The 16,214-nt window shown below is 38.4% G+C and overlaps 1 protein-coding gene across 2 annotated transcripts in view; it reads left to right on the top strand.

Annotated features, from left to right (window-relative positions):
- Positions 1-3,879, top strand: part of LOC126092060 (reticulon-4-like) — a 366,544-nt gene extending 362,665 nt beyond the window's left edge. For both annotated transcript variants that reach the window (XM_049907466.1, XM_049907468.1), the window contains 2 exons: positions 1,793-1,898; positions 2,243-3,879. In XM_049907466.1, coding sequence (XP_049763423.1) covers positions 1,793-1,898; positions 2,243-2,297 — 161 coding nt within the window. In that variant the 3' untranslated portion in view covers positions 2,298-3,879. The remainder of the gene's footprint in view (positions 1-1,792; positions 1,899-2,242) is intronic.
- Positions 3,880-16,214: the final 12,335 nt, after the last annotated feature.

Genomic DNA, 16,214 nt, shown 5'->3' on the forward strand with positions numbered 1-16,214 from the left:
GCTAAAACATCAGGGTTTTATATTTATTCTGCAGCCAGTTGAACAAATAGCATTCTTCATAATAGTTTAAAAAAAATTCAGATTTCTTTTATTAAAAGCCATTGCTCTTGTTGATACTCATCAGGATTTCGTAAGTTTTATTGTTCTTTGCAAATGATTTCATCTCACTTTCGTTGCACGAATCGCTGAAGTGGTGTCAAATACAGAGATTTGCATCGGGCAGCTGAACAGCTCCAGATATGGTATCCTGACCAATGATCATTTCATAGCAGCTTATGAAACTCTTGGCAGTGAGGTTCAACTATGATTTACATACCAACTGTCCGCATGCTTAGTGACTTTCAGTATATTACATCAAGAAACTTCTTATTAATTGGCCAAATAAAGCTCATTTACCTCTATTAAGAACCAAAAATGTTCTGTTAAAAACTTAAATGAACACCCCAGTATTTACTGAATAGCAGTTCTGTTACGGATAATAATGGAGAGGAACCCTTCATCAGCCATTGTCATTATGTGGAACTTAATTCTTAACCTTTTATCCAATTAAACTGCAGTTAAAGAATTGAAATTCAGGCTTTCGAAAGCTGCCCCTAATTAAAATTGATCTCCCCCCTTTCCCTCCCACCCCTCTCCTGTGCCTTCTGGATGCTGTGGAAATAATAATCACTAGTAACATTACTGCACATTGACATAAAAGAAGGAACAGAATTTTGTAAAGTAAAACTCTTCCCAACACTGTTATTTATACTTTCAACACAAATTTTGCTAGTTGCTGTGGATTTAATGTTAACTTGCAGCTTTTCATGACTAGTTTGCAGCTGTGAGCACTGTTACTTGTGTTTGTTAGGTCTCCCTTCCAGCCAAAATTTATTCGTGTGTTATTTGTAAATTTGTGTTGTTAAAAAACTAAAAAAGATGTTGAAATTCTTAATGCACTAAGCTTACCTTGAAGAGGAGTGCAGTTCAAATTTGTTGTCATCTCTGTATAGTATTTTCCAAATCAGTCTAATGCTGTAATGGGTTCTTTTTAAAAATACGTCACCTTTTCCCTCTTTACCACATTTTTCTTATCAAACTTCATGCCAAGTACTCGGCAACCTTGTCACCTGCTTTAAACATCCCAAATTACTCCCTTCCTCCTTCCCCTTCCTCTAAAAAGCAACAAAATCAGATCTTCAGACTGCAGTATATGTGACTGAAACAGATCCTTCAGAGGTTTCATAATATTGGCAGAGAAAAATTTCCAAATTGGCCTTTCACTAAAAAATGGAGAAAAAAGATTTCCTAAGTGGTAATGATGATAGTCGTGTCAAGTGCTGGAGATAGAAGGGGTTTCTTCAGTTGAGAAGAGAAGCAGTAAATGAGACTGATGTGGAGTTACATGGAAAAAATGGTGTTTGGCCAGGTGGAGACAACATGGAACAGTGTGAGAGGGAAATAAAAACTGAAATTCTTTTAGCAGAGCGTTATTGAGTTGTTGATCAGCTGGTAGTCACTGTAGAGGAATGTGACAGGATTCTAAATTCAATGTGGTGAGTCTTTGTTGTGAAAATGAAAAGATACGCTCTAGGGAGTCTACTACACCTCTATAAGCAATCATGGTTTCCTCTCTTGAAAACAAAATAGTTATTGATTAGCACAAAATATTCCTCCTCCTTGCCCAATTAATATTGCCTTAGATGTTCTTACGATAGGTAAAGGAAAACCTTAAGAGAGAAGAGAGTTGTATTTGTGTGATTACACAAATTATATGCTGTCATTATAACATTTCAATATTTCTTGTTTCCAGCTTTTGTAGCCTTGTTCACCTTGCCAAAGGTTTATGAAACAAACAAAGTGCAGATTGACCAGAACATTGATTTAGTGAGGAGCAAAATAGCAGAGATCTCATCAAAGTAAGTAATTTGTACTTAATTCTAACAAAGAAAGTACTTTAGCTACTATGAACTGTATCTGTTTAGTTACTGGTTGTATTGTTATGAAAGATTAAGTGCAAATAAATAATAGATATTCACAACTTTTTTAAGTGTGTAAATATTAAATATCTTTTTGCTTTTAATATCTGGTTCTGTTCTTAACAGCAGTGACTATAGTTTTCAACATCACTTCATACAATTAAGTCAAATATTGTTATGGAATTGTTTGTGAAAGGTTGACAGAACTTACGGAATGTATACCTGTGTGTGTGGGTGTGCGCGTGCGTGTATGAAATAATACAAATTTTCATTTTCTGTTACAGGATTAAAGCAACCATCCGTGTTGGTGGGAAGAAACCAGAAGAAAAGAAAGAATAAATACTTACTTTTTCAGAGGAAATTATTTAAAAGTGAACTGCAAAAACAGCAATGAAATTGGAACAAAACAACCACTTTCTTCTGTGCAGTCATATATATTACATGTGTTTGAATGTCATCATCACGCAGTAATAAACCTTGACCAACTATGTGATTGCTGTATTAATTTCATACGGTTTCTTAGGTTTCTAATTTATTCTGTCCATTCTATTAACATTGTAATTTATTCCACTTGGCTCAGACTACTGTAAATATTTCAATTTTGAACAGAAAGATTGAAATATGAGTAAGAGCATGTAAGTGTAAAACTCTTTAAATGTTTTATCTCTACTGTAGAATGAAGAGTTGTTATCAAAGTTCCCCATGCTGCTTCAGATTTGTAGCATATCCTGTGAAAAATAAGTGTGCATGTGTGAGAGAATGGTATTTTTATTATCCATTTAACTAAGTTTCCTCTGAAGGATTGAGTCTGGTTGTGTGTGAACAGGCCCTTAAATTTTCATAGACTGGGTGCATTAATCCTCGCTTGTGTGAGGTGTGGTTGAATGTGTGTCTTTGTAATTTTCTGCGTAATAGGAATAGGTACTGGACAAAAAACTGGAGAGAGAGAGATAACTAACTCGCAACCTTATTGTGTTTAAATGATGATATGGAAATTTTGTACCCTCTGTGTGTGTGTGTGTGTGTGTGTGTGTGTGTGTGTGTGTGTGTGTGTGTGTGTGTGTGTGTGTTGCTTGTTAAAAGTAAGCTTGGATGCAATGGTTTGCATGTAGTTGTCGCTGTAAGCTGCAAAAATTCTTGTTTCATCTATTAAAGTGTTGCAAATACTTCACGTGAAAAGTGAATATTAACAGAATATGTTGCTGTAAAGTTATTTGCTGCTTATTTGGTTTATGAAGCTCTTAATGGTGAACATTCATTAAATAATGATGCTTTTAACACAAATTTAAAACTGAATCAGTTGATTGGTGTAAGAAGATACTATTTGTGCCACAAATTTTTATATAAAATTGAGCACCTATGCTGCTATCTGTGAGATGTCACTTAAATGAATTTCTCACAGAAAATTGTTGTACATTGCTGTCTCTTTGTGACTGAAAAATAACGAAGCTATGTGGAATCTCTGCTATATGTACGAAAACTATATGAAATCCGGAGACAGTATCAGATGGCTTGTGAAATTGTTAATTTTATTGATCTTTTTACTTACTGCCCTCCGCATAATTCGCTTAATGGTTGGTGGGCGAGCACACGAGTATTCTGCCAAATGCACATGTATAGATGATTATTCTTAGCCTAATTAATTGTTGGGATTATTTAAATTGGAAAGATATGGTGATAATACTGCATATTTGTCTTTTTGACATAAATACACCCTAATGCTTTTCATACAGCATCTAGACTCGTAATAATGAAAGTAGCTGTTATTAATTCAGGTCTAGTGTTAAGAGAATTGGTGCAATGTTTTGTTGAAAGAAATCTGTATGTATTAGTTTCATTCTGGTTTTTGTCAAGTATAATTTGGAGATATTAAGTTGTATTGATGTGCTTTGTACACAAATAAAAAGAAATCTACCAGGAACATGTGTAAGTTCTGAAACCTAAATGTAGAGTCTGAATTCTACAATGGTGTAGTGGATTTTAGTAATGCTGAAGTGGTTATCGGAAAAAAACCCTAATATCTACATGGTCCTCAAAACAGCAGACTTAGTGTTTTTCATAAATTCATCTACTGCTTTAAAAAATACTCTGGTAATGTCTGGCAGTGTCTTGAGGATTACAAACACCTTCGAGGATCTGATTTCACAAGCTGTTCTCAGTATTTTTGATACTCAGTGCATAAATTTAAGTTGGTAGAGATGCTATCAAAACACTGGACACAGAACACTGTCAATAATACCCTTACATACATTTGAACATCAACTGTCCAACATTTTAATTTAGCTGAATTTTCGGTCTGTGCATAACAAAGGTAGACAATCATGTTAAATAGAAAATACTTTCCTGGTAAACTGCACAATATTATTTATTCCGGCGCAAACTAGCTTTTGGCGCATTAGGACATTGTCAGCTGACAACTGGATAACAATTTTCAGGTCATCGTGAAACTGTCCTATTCAATTTTATTCAATATTTGTTACAGTTGCTAATAGGGTTGCTTATGGGTTCAGAAAATAAATATCTGACAGGAAGAACATATTATATATAAACGCCACAATATTTCTCTAACGACTTTCATCCCGTTAAATTGTGACCCAGAAGAATGTATCATTGTAGTTGCATCATATGTGCTCCCTTCGTATTTCTTTGTAACATAAACCTGTTAAATGTGAAGTGTGGGTACCTGAGTTGGTGTGTAGCATCTACCATAGGTAAAGGAGAGCACTTGGTTGATAGCAGAAATTTGAGTCACTGATAGCCATAGCCACACCGGTATCCACCCACTGTCTTAAAGTGATATTCTGTCACCCACCCTACCAGAGAGACAGCCTGGTCCATCACCATGCCCGTACCACACACAGGGATCACGTAACTGTGGACAACATGGATGCAAGATCTGCCCAATCCACCCACCCAGCATATTTTACTCCAGTTCCATCACAGCTTTACCCTGTTGCATCATACACTCCCTTTACAGTCTCTCTCTCTCTCTCTCTCTCTCTCTCTCTCTCTCTCTCTCTCTCTCTCTCTCTCTCTGCCCATCGCTTCAGATTGCCTTGGTGGGGTGCCACACCTTATCACCCAGGCACTGGCGATTTACCAGATGTTCGGCATATGGGCTTGGCATATCCTCTACACCCCTGTACATTGTTTAACCGCCAGCATCGATTGGGTCTCCCAAAATCAGATTTCATAAACTGATTTCCCAATACCACTTCTGGGTGATCACGTAAACACTTCAAAATGATTCTGTAAATCTGCTTCTGGTTGTCAGTCCTCCAATTCTGCTGTAGATTTTTGTTCCCATCCAAATGTATGCAGTTTTGAAACCTGTTTGTGCTGTCAGGTTTTGTCTTGTTTCTAAAAAATTTTGGCTAATACAAGTGGCCTTCTGCACAGTGAAAAAAGGTAAGGAAAAATATTAGACTGAAGTTGTTTACATCTTGTCTGAGTCAAGAGAAAGTGATTTTGCTGACTAAATCATAAACTGTATCAGTTGCTTTCCAGGCACCATATTTAACTGGGCTAGTAAATCTAATTCAAACCTTAACATGTAAACATGACAGTGGAAAACTGTTTCCAAAACTTGGTTTTCATCTTTCATAAGATGGCGCATGTAAATGTAGTGAGTGACAGGACCACCTGTGAAAGCAGCCATGTCATTTACCTGCCAAGTCTGCTGCAGTCACTCCACAGCTCTTTGTCAATATGACACCAACTGTGCACTAGAATGATTGGCCACCACTAAACTGGCCAAGAATACAGTTGACCACCCAGTGACATAACATGCAACTGAGAGCAACACGCTGGAATTTGGTGGCTGCTCTGAAACGCAAGCCATCAAAATCCTGCACTCCAGCACCAGCTGTTACGAATTTCGCAGAGGAGAGTTCTCCTTGCAACACATCCTTTGTCCTCGTAACCCTCCGTGTCAGTAGTCATTAGCCCACTGACGTAACACCTTCCATCAAGTTTCAATTTTGTCTGTCCTCTCACTTCCCCTCAATCAAAGTCTCCACATACCATCTTGTCCCGCACCTCTCCAACTGAAACACATGCATCACATGCCTAGCGTGTGCATGCTTGACAGAAGATGTATTCTGAAAGTTAGCAAACTTTACTTCCCTTTTGTGTGTGCATGGTGATGAGTGGTCTTCCTTACTCTTAAAAGGTTCTGCCAAACTTTTCCTCACTATATTTAATTCTGTAAGACATGACCTGCCAAGAATCCTCAATGGTAGCTTACCAGTCTAATTAGTACGGATGTATGCTTATTGCAAAAGGAGTGATGAACTTTGAAGTGAATTCCATTAGGTCATATGAGCATAAATGCAGCTGATACAATATTGTACATTCTGAAAGGAGCACAACGATGCAGGTCTTGGCCTACAGCAGGTATGAGATTGGACTGTTTGCGGTAAACTAGAGCAATACAGTAAGTGAAGATGGGAACCATAAAGGTAAATTGATGAAAAACCAGTCTTTGTAATAACAAATTGAGACCATTTAGAATGATATGAAACATTTTTACATTACAATATTTTCTTTTTGAAACGTAATTTACTGCAGGTCTGCATGATAAGCACTGCTATGCAGAAGGGATGTCAGTGTTAACTTCTGTGAGCTGTGTTGTTGTGTACCAGGGTGATCAGGCCTGTGATATTTTCATTTGTGTTTTAGTAGTCTTAGTGGAAAATTGTGAATCTAGGTGCAATTACCAGAGATTGAAACAATCATCTTTGTGATGGAAGTGGACACATTTTTGTGAAGAAAAGGAGGGGTTGTAGAAACGTGTGAAAATCCAATGCGTATGCATTACAAGCTCCAGATTGGGTGTTCTGCTTGTTAGAGGGCACCTGGTATACTACTCCAAATGTCTGGATCAAGCTTGCTGCTTTTGAAAAGACCACTGTGCTGGTGACAAAGGTCACCTGATCTGGCCCATTAGCTGCTTTATTGTGGCAGCAACTTTTTTCCTACACTGTCTTGTATTGCTTCTGATATTCCAATTAGCTGACAGACCTCTGCTCAGATCAATTTTGTAAAGCTGTACATGTATTCCTGGATAATAATATCTAATTAAAACTTCATTATAACCCTTAATAGGAAATAAGCTTGCTGTAAACAACCAAGATTTGGTAACAGTTATGTTTAATAAAACAAAGGAATTAATAGCTATTGTGATACCTGTGTACTTATAGGTGTTCCGTAAAATGTTAAAGTGTGTGTGAATTCCTAAGGGACCAAACTGTTATGTCCTAGAGTTTCATACGTCTCAAATTCATGCGCAGTATTTAAACAACTGACCAAGTTTTCTCCAGGCGCTGTCATTTGCAATTCTGTGCATAATGAGATTTTCACTCTGCAGCAGAGTGTGCGCTGATATGATATGAAACTTCCTGGCAGATTAAAACTGTGTGCCGGACCGAGACTCGAACTTGGGACCTTTGCATTTCACGGGCAAGTTCGAGTCTCAGTCCGGCACACAGTTTTAATCTGCCAGGAAGTTTGAGTTCTGTGCATAGTTGCTGCCTGGCTGAGCCAGTTAGCTTTGCAAGTAATCAGGGTAATTAAGAAAAACTTACTGATTTGAGGGGAAAACTTTTGTCTGAACTTTCATAGCCAGAGTGGGAAGTGGACAACTGGGAAATCAACTAAACCAGTAACAGATCTAGTTTGGAAAACTATTAAATTGCTTGACAGTAATGAGGGCAATTAATGTATCGTATTTAAAGCTCTCTGAAGTGAACTTGAAAATAAAAAGAATCAAAAGTTTTCGACATTTACATGATTACTCTGCAATTGACAATTAAGAGCTTTGCAGACAGTTCATCAAACCAGTATTTCTCCACCATTCCACTCTTCAACGCGTGTGGGAAAAACAAACATTTAACTCTTTCTGCGTGAATTCTGATTTCTCTTATTTTATTACAATCATTTCTCTGTATATAGGTGGGCACCGACAAAATATTTTTGCAATCTGAGGAGAATGTTGGTAATAGAAATTTTGTGAGAACTTCCTGCAACAAAAGAATGCCTTTGTCTGAATGATTGCCACTCCAATTCGTGAATATTCTTGGCACTCTCCCCCCTATTTCACAATAATAAAATTTGACCTGCTCTTCTTTGGACTTCTTCGATGTCCTCCGTCAGTCTCATTTGATGTGGATCACATACAGCACAGAATTACTCCAGAAGAGGGCAGAAAAGCGTGTTATAATCTGGTGGTTTCCAATGATTAAGGGTGGCAGTGTGGTACTGGTGTGAAAGACTCCCACTCCCCCTTGGTTATCAAACTTACTTGGAGTTGCTTTGTCGATCTTCTTTTCAGGATAGCCAGCTGCGGTGTCCTGCACAACTTCCCTGAAGATGAGATGCTACGTTGGAGGAATTTTCTATACTTCTAAAATAACTCTGTACACTCGAACACTTTGAACTCAATCTCATTGTATTTTCATCACACACGTTTTCGGGTCTAGTGCAGCTTGTCGGCTTTGACCAATGTCAGAATTGTCCAGAGAGCATTTATTACACAGATCAAAGAGCTGAAAAGACTGTTCAGAAACAAAGGAATACAAGAGATGAAAAATATGGTTGACATATATCAAGGCAAGTATTATTTTCACATTAAGGATATTGCGTGTTTGTATCGTATTATTCCTGTGGAAAATGAGGGAGAAAAATGGATGGAAATATTGGTAGCACAGAGTACTTCCTGTGACATCTATAGGTTGTATCTTGAACCTCATTCGAACTGTATTGGTTAACTGCAGTACGAAATAAAAGTTAAGCGTACGTCAGTTTCTTCGTTTTCGTTAGCATTAATATCCTGTTGTTCAGTTGCACTACATAGGTCAACTGAAGCTCGGGATGCCAATTTTACAGGTGTTGTTTCTTTCGCCTCCGCTACCACTAATAGTCTGTTCTTACGTTGATAGTAGTACTACCGATGGCAGATGGAGCAAGAGGCAATAAGATGACACACACAAGTTGTATCCGTACTTCACTATGGGGTACAGTTTTTTCCCGCCTTTTATGCTAATAGTATCGACTGAAAGTTATAGTTCTGATCACAGCAGTGACAATAGTATCCCATTTTTTAGTTGAGCTGTATATCTAAACATTATTTGTATCCTGCTCTCCAGTTGACATATATAAGTAAATCTCATCAATGTTACATATGTCGTTCTTATCAAATAGGTGGTGTCAGCGTAAAGGTAAAATGAAGGGCGGGATACAAATTTTAGTTGGAAGTTTCGCCTTTAATATTCCTGGTGCAGATCCGAAGAAATCTTACTGATACTAGTGCTGGGAAACCAAAGAACGACAGCTGCGAAATTTCTATTACGTATGGAGTACACGAAAACATATCTAATGGTGTAATACAATAATGAAATACGTCAAAATAGTCAAAGGCAGTAAAAGAAAAAATGGAAAACTGAACTTACCACATGCGAACTTCTTAAAAGAACTGAAGCTCGCCTAGAAAGACCAACAAAAATCACACACACACACACACACCCACCATCCTAATGTGAAATTCGCTAACATATTTCGGACGGTACATTTGCCCAACACGTTGAACAAAACATTTAAACGGGCAATATGTTCGGGGAATACTACGCCTCCATGAATATTCATCTAAGTGACTGAAGTTTGGAAAACTTCCCTACAAGACAGTTCACAGCTGACCAATAACCCTGTATGCTATTTGTGCAAGCCCCAGTGGATAATGACCTGAACTCAATATTGTGATTAACTACGAGATGCTGATTAATTTCGACCATAACTTCCAGACAGAGTACCTACTAATCCACAACTGTACGCTTACTCACACGACGTTCATGGACACACAGCCAGACAGGATATCTCAAACACCAACAGTACGTGACTTTCATGTGTCTCAAGGCGACCTTAGATTTTTCAAACCACGTCCCTCGTCTAATGGACCGCCACGACTGGTATTTGTTGCAGCGCCATACGAATAAGCCCTAAGTACGGCGACGAGATACACTTGCGAGGCGAATATGTTCGCCGCACTCAAGACATCGACATACTCGGCAACGAGACCACATATTCGTAAAAAAAAAACAAATCGTTGCCAACATGTCTACGTCCATAGCCCCTCTCAAATCATCCAGGTTCATCGGAACAGATAAATCGATACCTACAAACGAAAATGAGATAATAAAAAATGGGGTCTAGTGAAGCATGGGATACAACCCGTCGGCCGTGACGTTGACCAGTGACTTCAGAATTGGCCAGAGCATTTATTGCACAGATGAAAGAGCTGACCAGACTGTTCAGGAACAAAGGAATACGAGAGACGAAAAATATTGACATACAAAGGCCAGTAGTATTTTCACGTTAGGGATATCGCGTGTTTGTATCGTATTATTTCTCTGGAAAATGAAAGGGAAAAAATGGATGGAAAATATTGGTAGCATAGCATACATCACGTCACATGTAATTGAGTTGTATCTCGAACCTCATTCGAACTGTATTGCGTAAGTGCAGTACGGGATAAAAGTTTGGCGTACGTCGATTTCTTCGTTTTCACTAGCATTAGTGTCCTGTTGTTCAGTTGAACTACGTATCATCCTGCTTCACTAAATCCTAAATGAAGCACGGGATACATATTTTACATGTGTTGTTTATTTCGCCTACGCTATCACTAACAGTCTGTTCTTACGTAGATATTAGTACTATCGAGGGCAGAACGAGCTACGTATATAATACTTGTATCCCATAATTCCATTGACCTCTATATATGTAAGCTAACGAAAACGTGGAAATGGATGTACGTTACATTTGCAACCTGTACGGCTGTACCTCAGTCGAACTACGCGAAGAGGCAATAAGACGACCAATACACAATTTCTATACCGTACTTCACTATGGGGTACAGTTTATTTATTTAATTTTTTTTCGCTTTCGATGCTAATAGTATCCCATTCTTACTTGAGCTATGCAGCTATACACATTTGTATCCTGCTCTCCAGTTGACATATTGATAAACCCTACCAATGTTACATATGTCGTTCTATTCGAATACGTAGTGTCAGTGTAAAGGTCAACTGGTACCCTCCGCCACACACCGTCAGGTGGCTTGCGGAGTATGGATGTAGATGTAGAACAGATAAATCCATACCTACAAACGAAAATGAGATGCTAAAAATCGTTCTAAAATAAGAAACTAATAGATCAAATTACCTCAATGTCACTAAGAATGAAATTAAGTACCGAATGAAATAGAAACAACCAATTAATATAATAAATGCACACGAAGAATATTTTGAGCAATATGTAGCGATCTCTCTTAAAATCACATTCAGTTACTTTAATGTACAATGATAGCGCTTATCCGGTACACAGAACTGTTTTATTATCTATGGCTGAAAGTGAAGACATTATCTATGAGTAATGCATGACGTCATTGGTCAAAGCCGACGGGTTGTATCCCTTGCTTCACTAGACCGCAGTTTTCATACTACTAAAACGTTTTTCGTAAGCTCGACACCTTCCGGTCCGTCAGAAACAATCACATTCATTTTTACATAAATACAGCCTTCAAATCTCTCCAAGTTTAACAAGACAACTGTCCGGACCTTAAGAAAGCAAGTGACAGACTGAGTAGGTAATTGTCTCTTCTCTTCTTTCAATGACATTCAAATGTTCACACAATAACGTTTGACGTCGAACGGATTAGGCGCGTTTATTCCTTGAGCTGGACGTGTAACTTCTTAAGGTCGGTTCCCAGTACAGCGCGGCGTGCGGCAACGGCAGCGGCAAGCGTTTCCCACTTTGACGCTGCGGCTCGCGGAATTGGCGTTCTCATCTGGAAGCGGCAGACGCTAGCGGTAGCCAATGACGGACAGCCAATGAGGTACGGGGCGGGACCCACTGAAACGCCCGGTGCGTTTGTTTAGCTATATCTTCACCTACATGAAGGAAAGACGAAGTTGGGTGAAGACATACCGATTTTTCATTTTCTGTACAATGTACTGTTTCACATATTTCAGGAAACGTTAGCGACAGCCCCGGACATTTGCACAAGCCCCGCCCATTTACCCCGCTCCACACTTACCCCCCGCCACACCAAACAAGAGCGCATCAATATGATATTTGGTAGTCCTCGTCGCTGTCGTGTTTTTGTTCGTAATTTTTTGTTTTACCGCGGTTGTTCATACTAGCAGTGTTGTGCTGTTAGTGCTTCTTAGCAATTTGTGTAATTACTGTCAAAATGAAACATAGATATGCACTCTCAATAAAGTTATCATACACAAGGTACCTAATCTTGAATGTTGTGGCCAACTGCTGTCAAAACTGATACCTAACAGACATTAAAGTATGATAAGATGTGTTGGAATGACGCTGACGAAATTATGTACATATATTTAACAATAGGCAACTCTAAAGCTCTCAAACACTGAAGAAGAACTCAAAGTAATCTCGTGTCTGCTATAAGCAAGCAGTCATAAGAGTTCACAAGTAAAAATTCACCCATTACACAGGCAAATATTAATGAAGAATGTCACTGTATAAATATGTGACTGCTTGCATTAGGCATTTCTACATTATCCCACTCTTATATTCTTTAGTCTCAATGAGGTAATCAGAAACAAACCAAGACATCGACTTTCCCTTGTTTGTGCACAACATTGACTTTAGACAATCGAGATAATGGACAGCATCCTTGGTGATACTACCAATTAATATTTACCAACAGAATGTCTTACACTACGCGATGTGACGGAAATTTGCGCTCACTGCAGTTAACAAATACCAGATCTTTTGATATAGTGCAGATGAAAGCTCATGAAATAAAGAAGACAGTGTGGATACCATTTTTATTTCTCTTTCTTATTGATGATTTTTCAACTCGCATATTCAATGAACATATTTCTAATTCTTTTCTCAATGGTATCGGAAAAACTGTATTTCGTACTAACTACTGATTTTCTCCCTTGTTATGACTGGCATATCTCTGATACAAACAACTTTGATGTTGGAACATGCGGCAGACCATGGGCGGAGCTTAGGATATGCATTGGTGTGGAGGGGGGTGATTGGGCGGGACTTATGCACCTTCCGGGTGCTGTCACTAACGTTATGTCATATTTCATTATTCATGTTTTCTCATTTCACCATAAACAGATTTCATGATTACCGTTCATGATTGTTCACTATCTCCTAACACATTGAAACAATGTACGACAAAAGATATTATTCAGATAGTTAAGCAAGACAAAAATTTAAGATGTGATACGGTAGCAGGTACAGGAAAACACTAGGAACACAAAGGCTTGGGGGAAGGGATGAAAGTGGAAGCCACCTGATAGAATTTCGCACAGAGCATAATGTAATCATCGCCAGCACCTTGCTTAAGAATCATGAAAGAATAATACATATTTGGAACAAAGTTTTCGAAACCAGATTTTAAATTATAAGACTTTTCCGGTGCAAACGCAAACCTACATTAATTTATTAGTTACGAGCTGCAGTTTACAACTAAAGAGACAGTAACCGGTAGCAAATTAAGGAAATGGAACCTGAGTAAGTCAAGACCCACAGTTTTTCGATAATCTTACAGTTACCGTAATGCAACGACTGACTGAAACAGAGGAAGGAATGCGCTGGAATACGAATGGGCATCTTTGAGAGAAGAAGTGGTGAATGCAGCAGAGTATGTGAACGGGAAGAAGGTACAGTAGAAATCGTTATGTAAAACGTGATATATTAAATTTGACGAGAGGGAAAAATATAAAAATGCCGCAAATAAAGTAGGCCATGGGAAACAGAAATGGTTCAAATGGCTCTGAGCACTATGGGACTTAACTTCTGAGGTCATCATTCCCCTAGAACTCAGAACTACTTAAACCTAACTAAACTAAGGACATCACACATATCCATGCCTGAGGCAGGTTTCGAACCTGCGACCGTATCGGTCGCGCAGCTCCAGACTGTAGCGCCTAGAACCGCTCAGCCACTCCGGCCGGCGAAATAGAAATGTCTAAACATGACGTTGACAGATAGTCCAAAATTGCAACGTGATTTTGCACTTGGAAAACATAGGGGAATGAAAATGAGAAAGAACAAAGAAAACTTTGTTCAAAGGAGAAGCAACTGTCAAGAAGTCATTTGGCAAGCTAGAACTAAGCAAATATGAGAAGGCTAGAAAGTGGAAGGAATATGTAGAGAGGAGAGGGGGAGGGGTTGTACAAACTAATATAAGCACAATGTTAGATTCCTGTTGAGATGTCTGAACACGCAAGGCAATACTGATCCTACCACTTAGCTAAGTAGACACACTGAAGAACTGCGAAACTGTGTTTACAGCATTTGCATGTTTAGAGAAAGGTTTTGACAATCTTAATTAAAAGTCTGGAGATGTCATCGATAAAACACAGGGCCACAAGATTATCTACAACTTGTACAGAAACCAAACTGCATTTCTAAGACTTCAATGACTTGAAAGGAAAACAGTAATTGAGAAGGGAGAAGTAGAGAGGATATAAAATGAAGACTGTGAATAGCAAGAAAAGCGTTCTGAAAAATAAAATTTGTTCACATCGAATATAAATTCTAACGATTGGGTACTATTTTACAAACGTATTTGTGTGGAGTGCAGCCTTGTGTGTAAGTGAAATGTTGACGATGAACAGTTCTGTCAAGCAGACAATGGACGCTTTCAAAACGTGGTGATCAATAAGAATGCTGAAGATTAGATACAAGGATCATGCAACTAAAGAAGAGGTATGAAATTAAATAGAGGAGGAAGAGGAAATTGCGGCACAACTTTGACTACAAGAGGGGTTAGTTGACAGTACATATTATGAGGCGTCAAAGAGTGAGGACAAAGGGGTTGGGTGATAGTATTCTGATAATAATCATCTGTTGAAATGATATTCTACTATTTATCTATTAATGTAAGCGGTGAATTTACTCTTCCATGCACTCCTCCACAAAACATTTAAACCAAAACTGAAATCAGCTGAACACCAAATCTTTCAACCACTGTCTGACAACTACTGCATTCACTTTCAACTTTCTATAACTATCACTGGCTAGCCACACACACATACAGATATAAGGAGGGCAGAAATAAACAAATGTTAGTTTTCAGCACATAATTCTTTAGGTTGGCAACATGTACATAGACAAACCAAACAGGAAGGGACATGAGGTGAACACACCGTAGTTACGACTTCGAATTAGTGTTTTCGGTAAAATGTCTACAGCTAGTGACGGAAGAAAAAATAGCGAACATGAAAATGTGCTTATGTTCCACAATCTAAGTTTTAGTTCAACCTCCAGCATGTGACCAGGTGAGGGGAAACGCAGATGTCCGTCAAAAACTCGATTTACTGTAAGTAACCAGTTATTCACGTAAAAAAAAAAGATTTGAACCGTTTTATAATCTGCAAGTATCACATATCAAGACAAAACTGAATCATTCTAGATTCCACCGAAGATGCCTTAAAGTCAAAGGCGAAACGCGTCTTGAACAAATAAAGTACACTGGATCAAGAAAAAAAAAAAAGTTTGTTACTTACCAACGGAAATAATCAATAGCTGTAGATACTTAGCAAATTACATCTTATGACATACCAACAAATTAGTTTCGGTTTAACTTCTCATTCCACATGCTTTTAAATGCCGTTTAAAAAAAATTCATCTATCCCTTCTGAAAAACTGTAGTTCCTTTCATATCTCGATAGATAAATAGATTTTGGATATTTATCAAGCGACGAAATACATGACTTTTTACAAGTTATCGTTTGCAAAAAAACACGTTTCGATTTCTTGAACCGTTTACGAAATTTGCGGTTGATACAACCACAGAGTTTACGACGAGCAGGACAAAGTATCGGCCGCATCGCGAGCGACCCGCGCGCGTTCACCGCACAGCCCGTCCGCCGACATATCATTCAGTATCTCGAGAACTGTGATAGCTATCGTTCTGCTCTCAGCTTTAAAAACAATTTCGATATGTTGACTAAATTTCATACGCAGTAATGTATTACCTAAAATGAACTGCACGCAAAGTCCACGCAATGCGTTTTTACCTCTGCACACTCATTAAAATTTCGTGTAAAGGTTTACGATACAGCAAGTAACCACGACGAATAACGAAAAGAAATTCGGTCCTTTATCGAGAGAAGATATCAGGCTGTAACATACACAAGAATCAAATATTGTACCGAATAGTTTCCTTGGAATCGGATGATAAGTATTTCGCCGCCGCGTCCGCGC

Source organism: Schistocerca cancellata, chromosome 7 (genome assembly GCF_023864275.1).
Source record: "Schistocerca cancellata isolate TAMUIC-IGC-003103 chromosome 7, iqSchCanc2.1, whole genome shotgun sequence".
In the NCBI taxonomy this organism is placed as follows: Eukaryota; Metazoa; Arthropoda; class Insecta; order Orthoptera; family Acrididae; genus Schistocerca; species Schistocerca cancellata.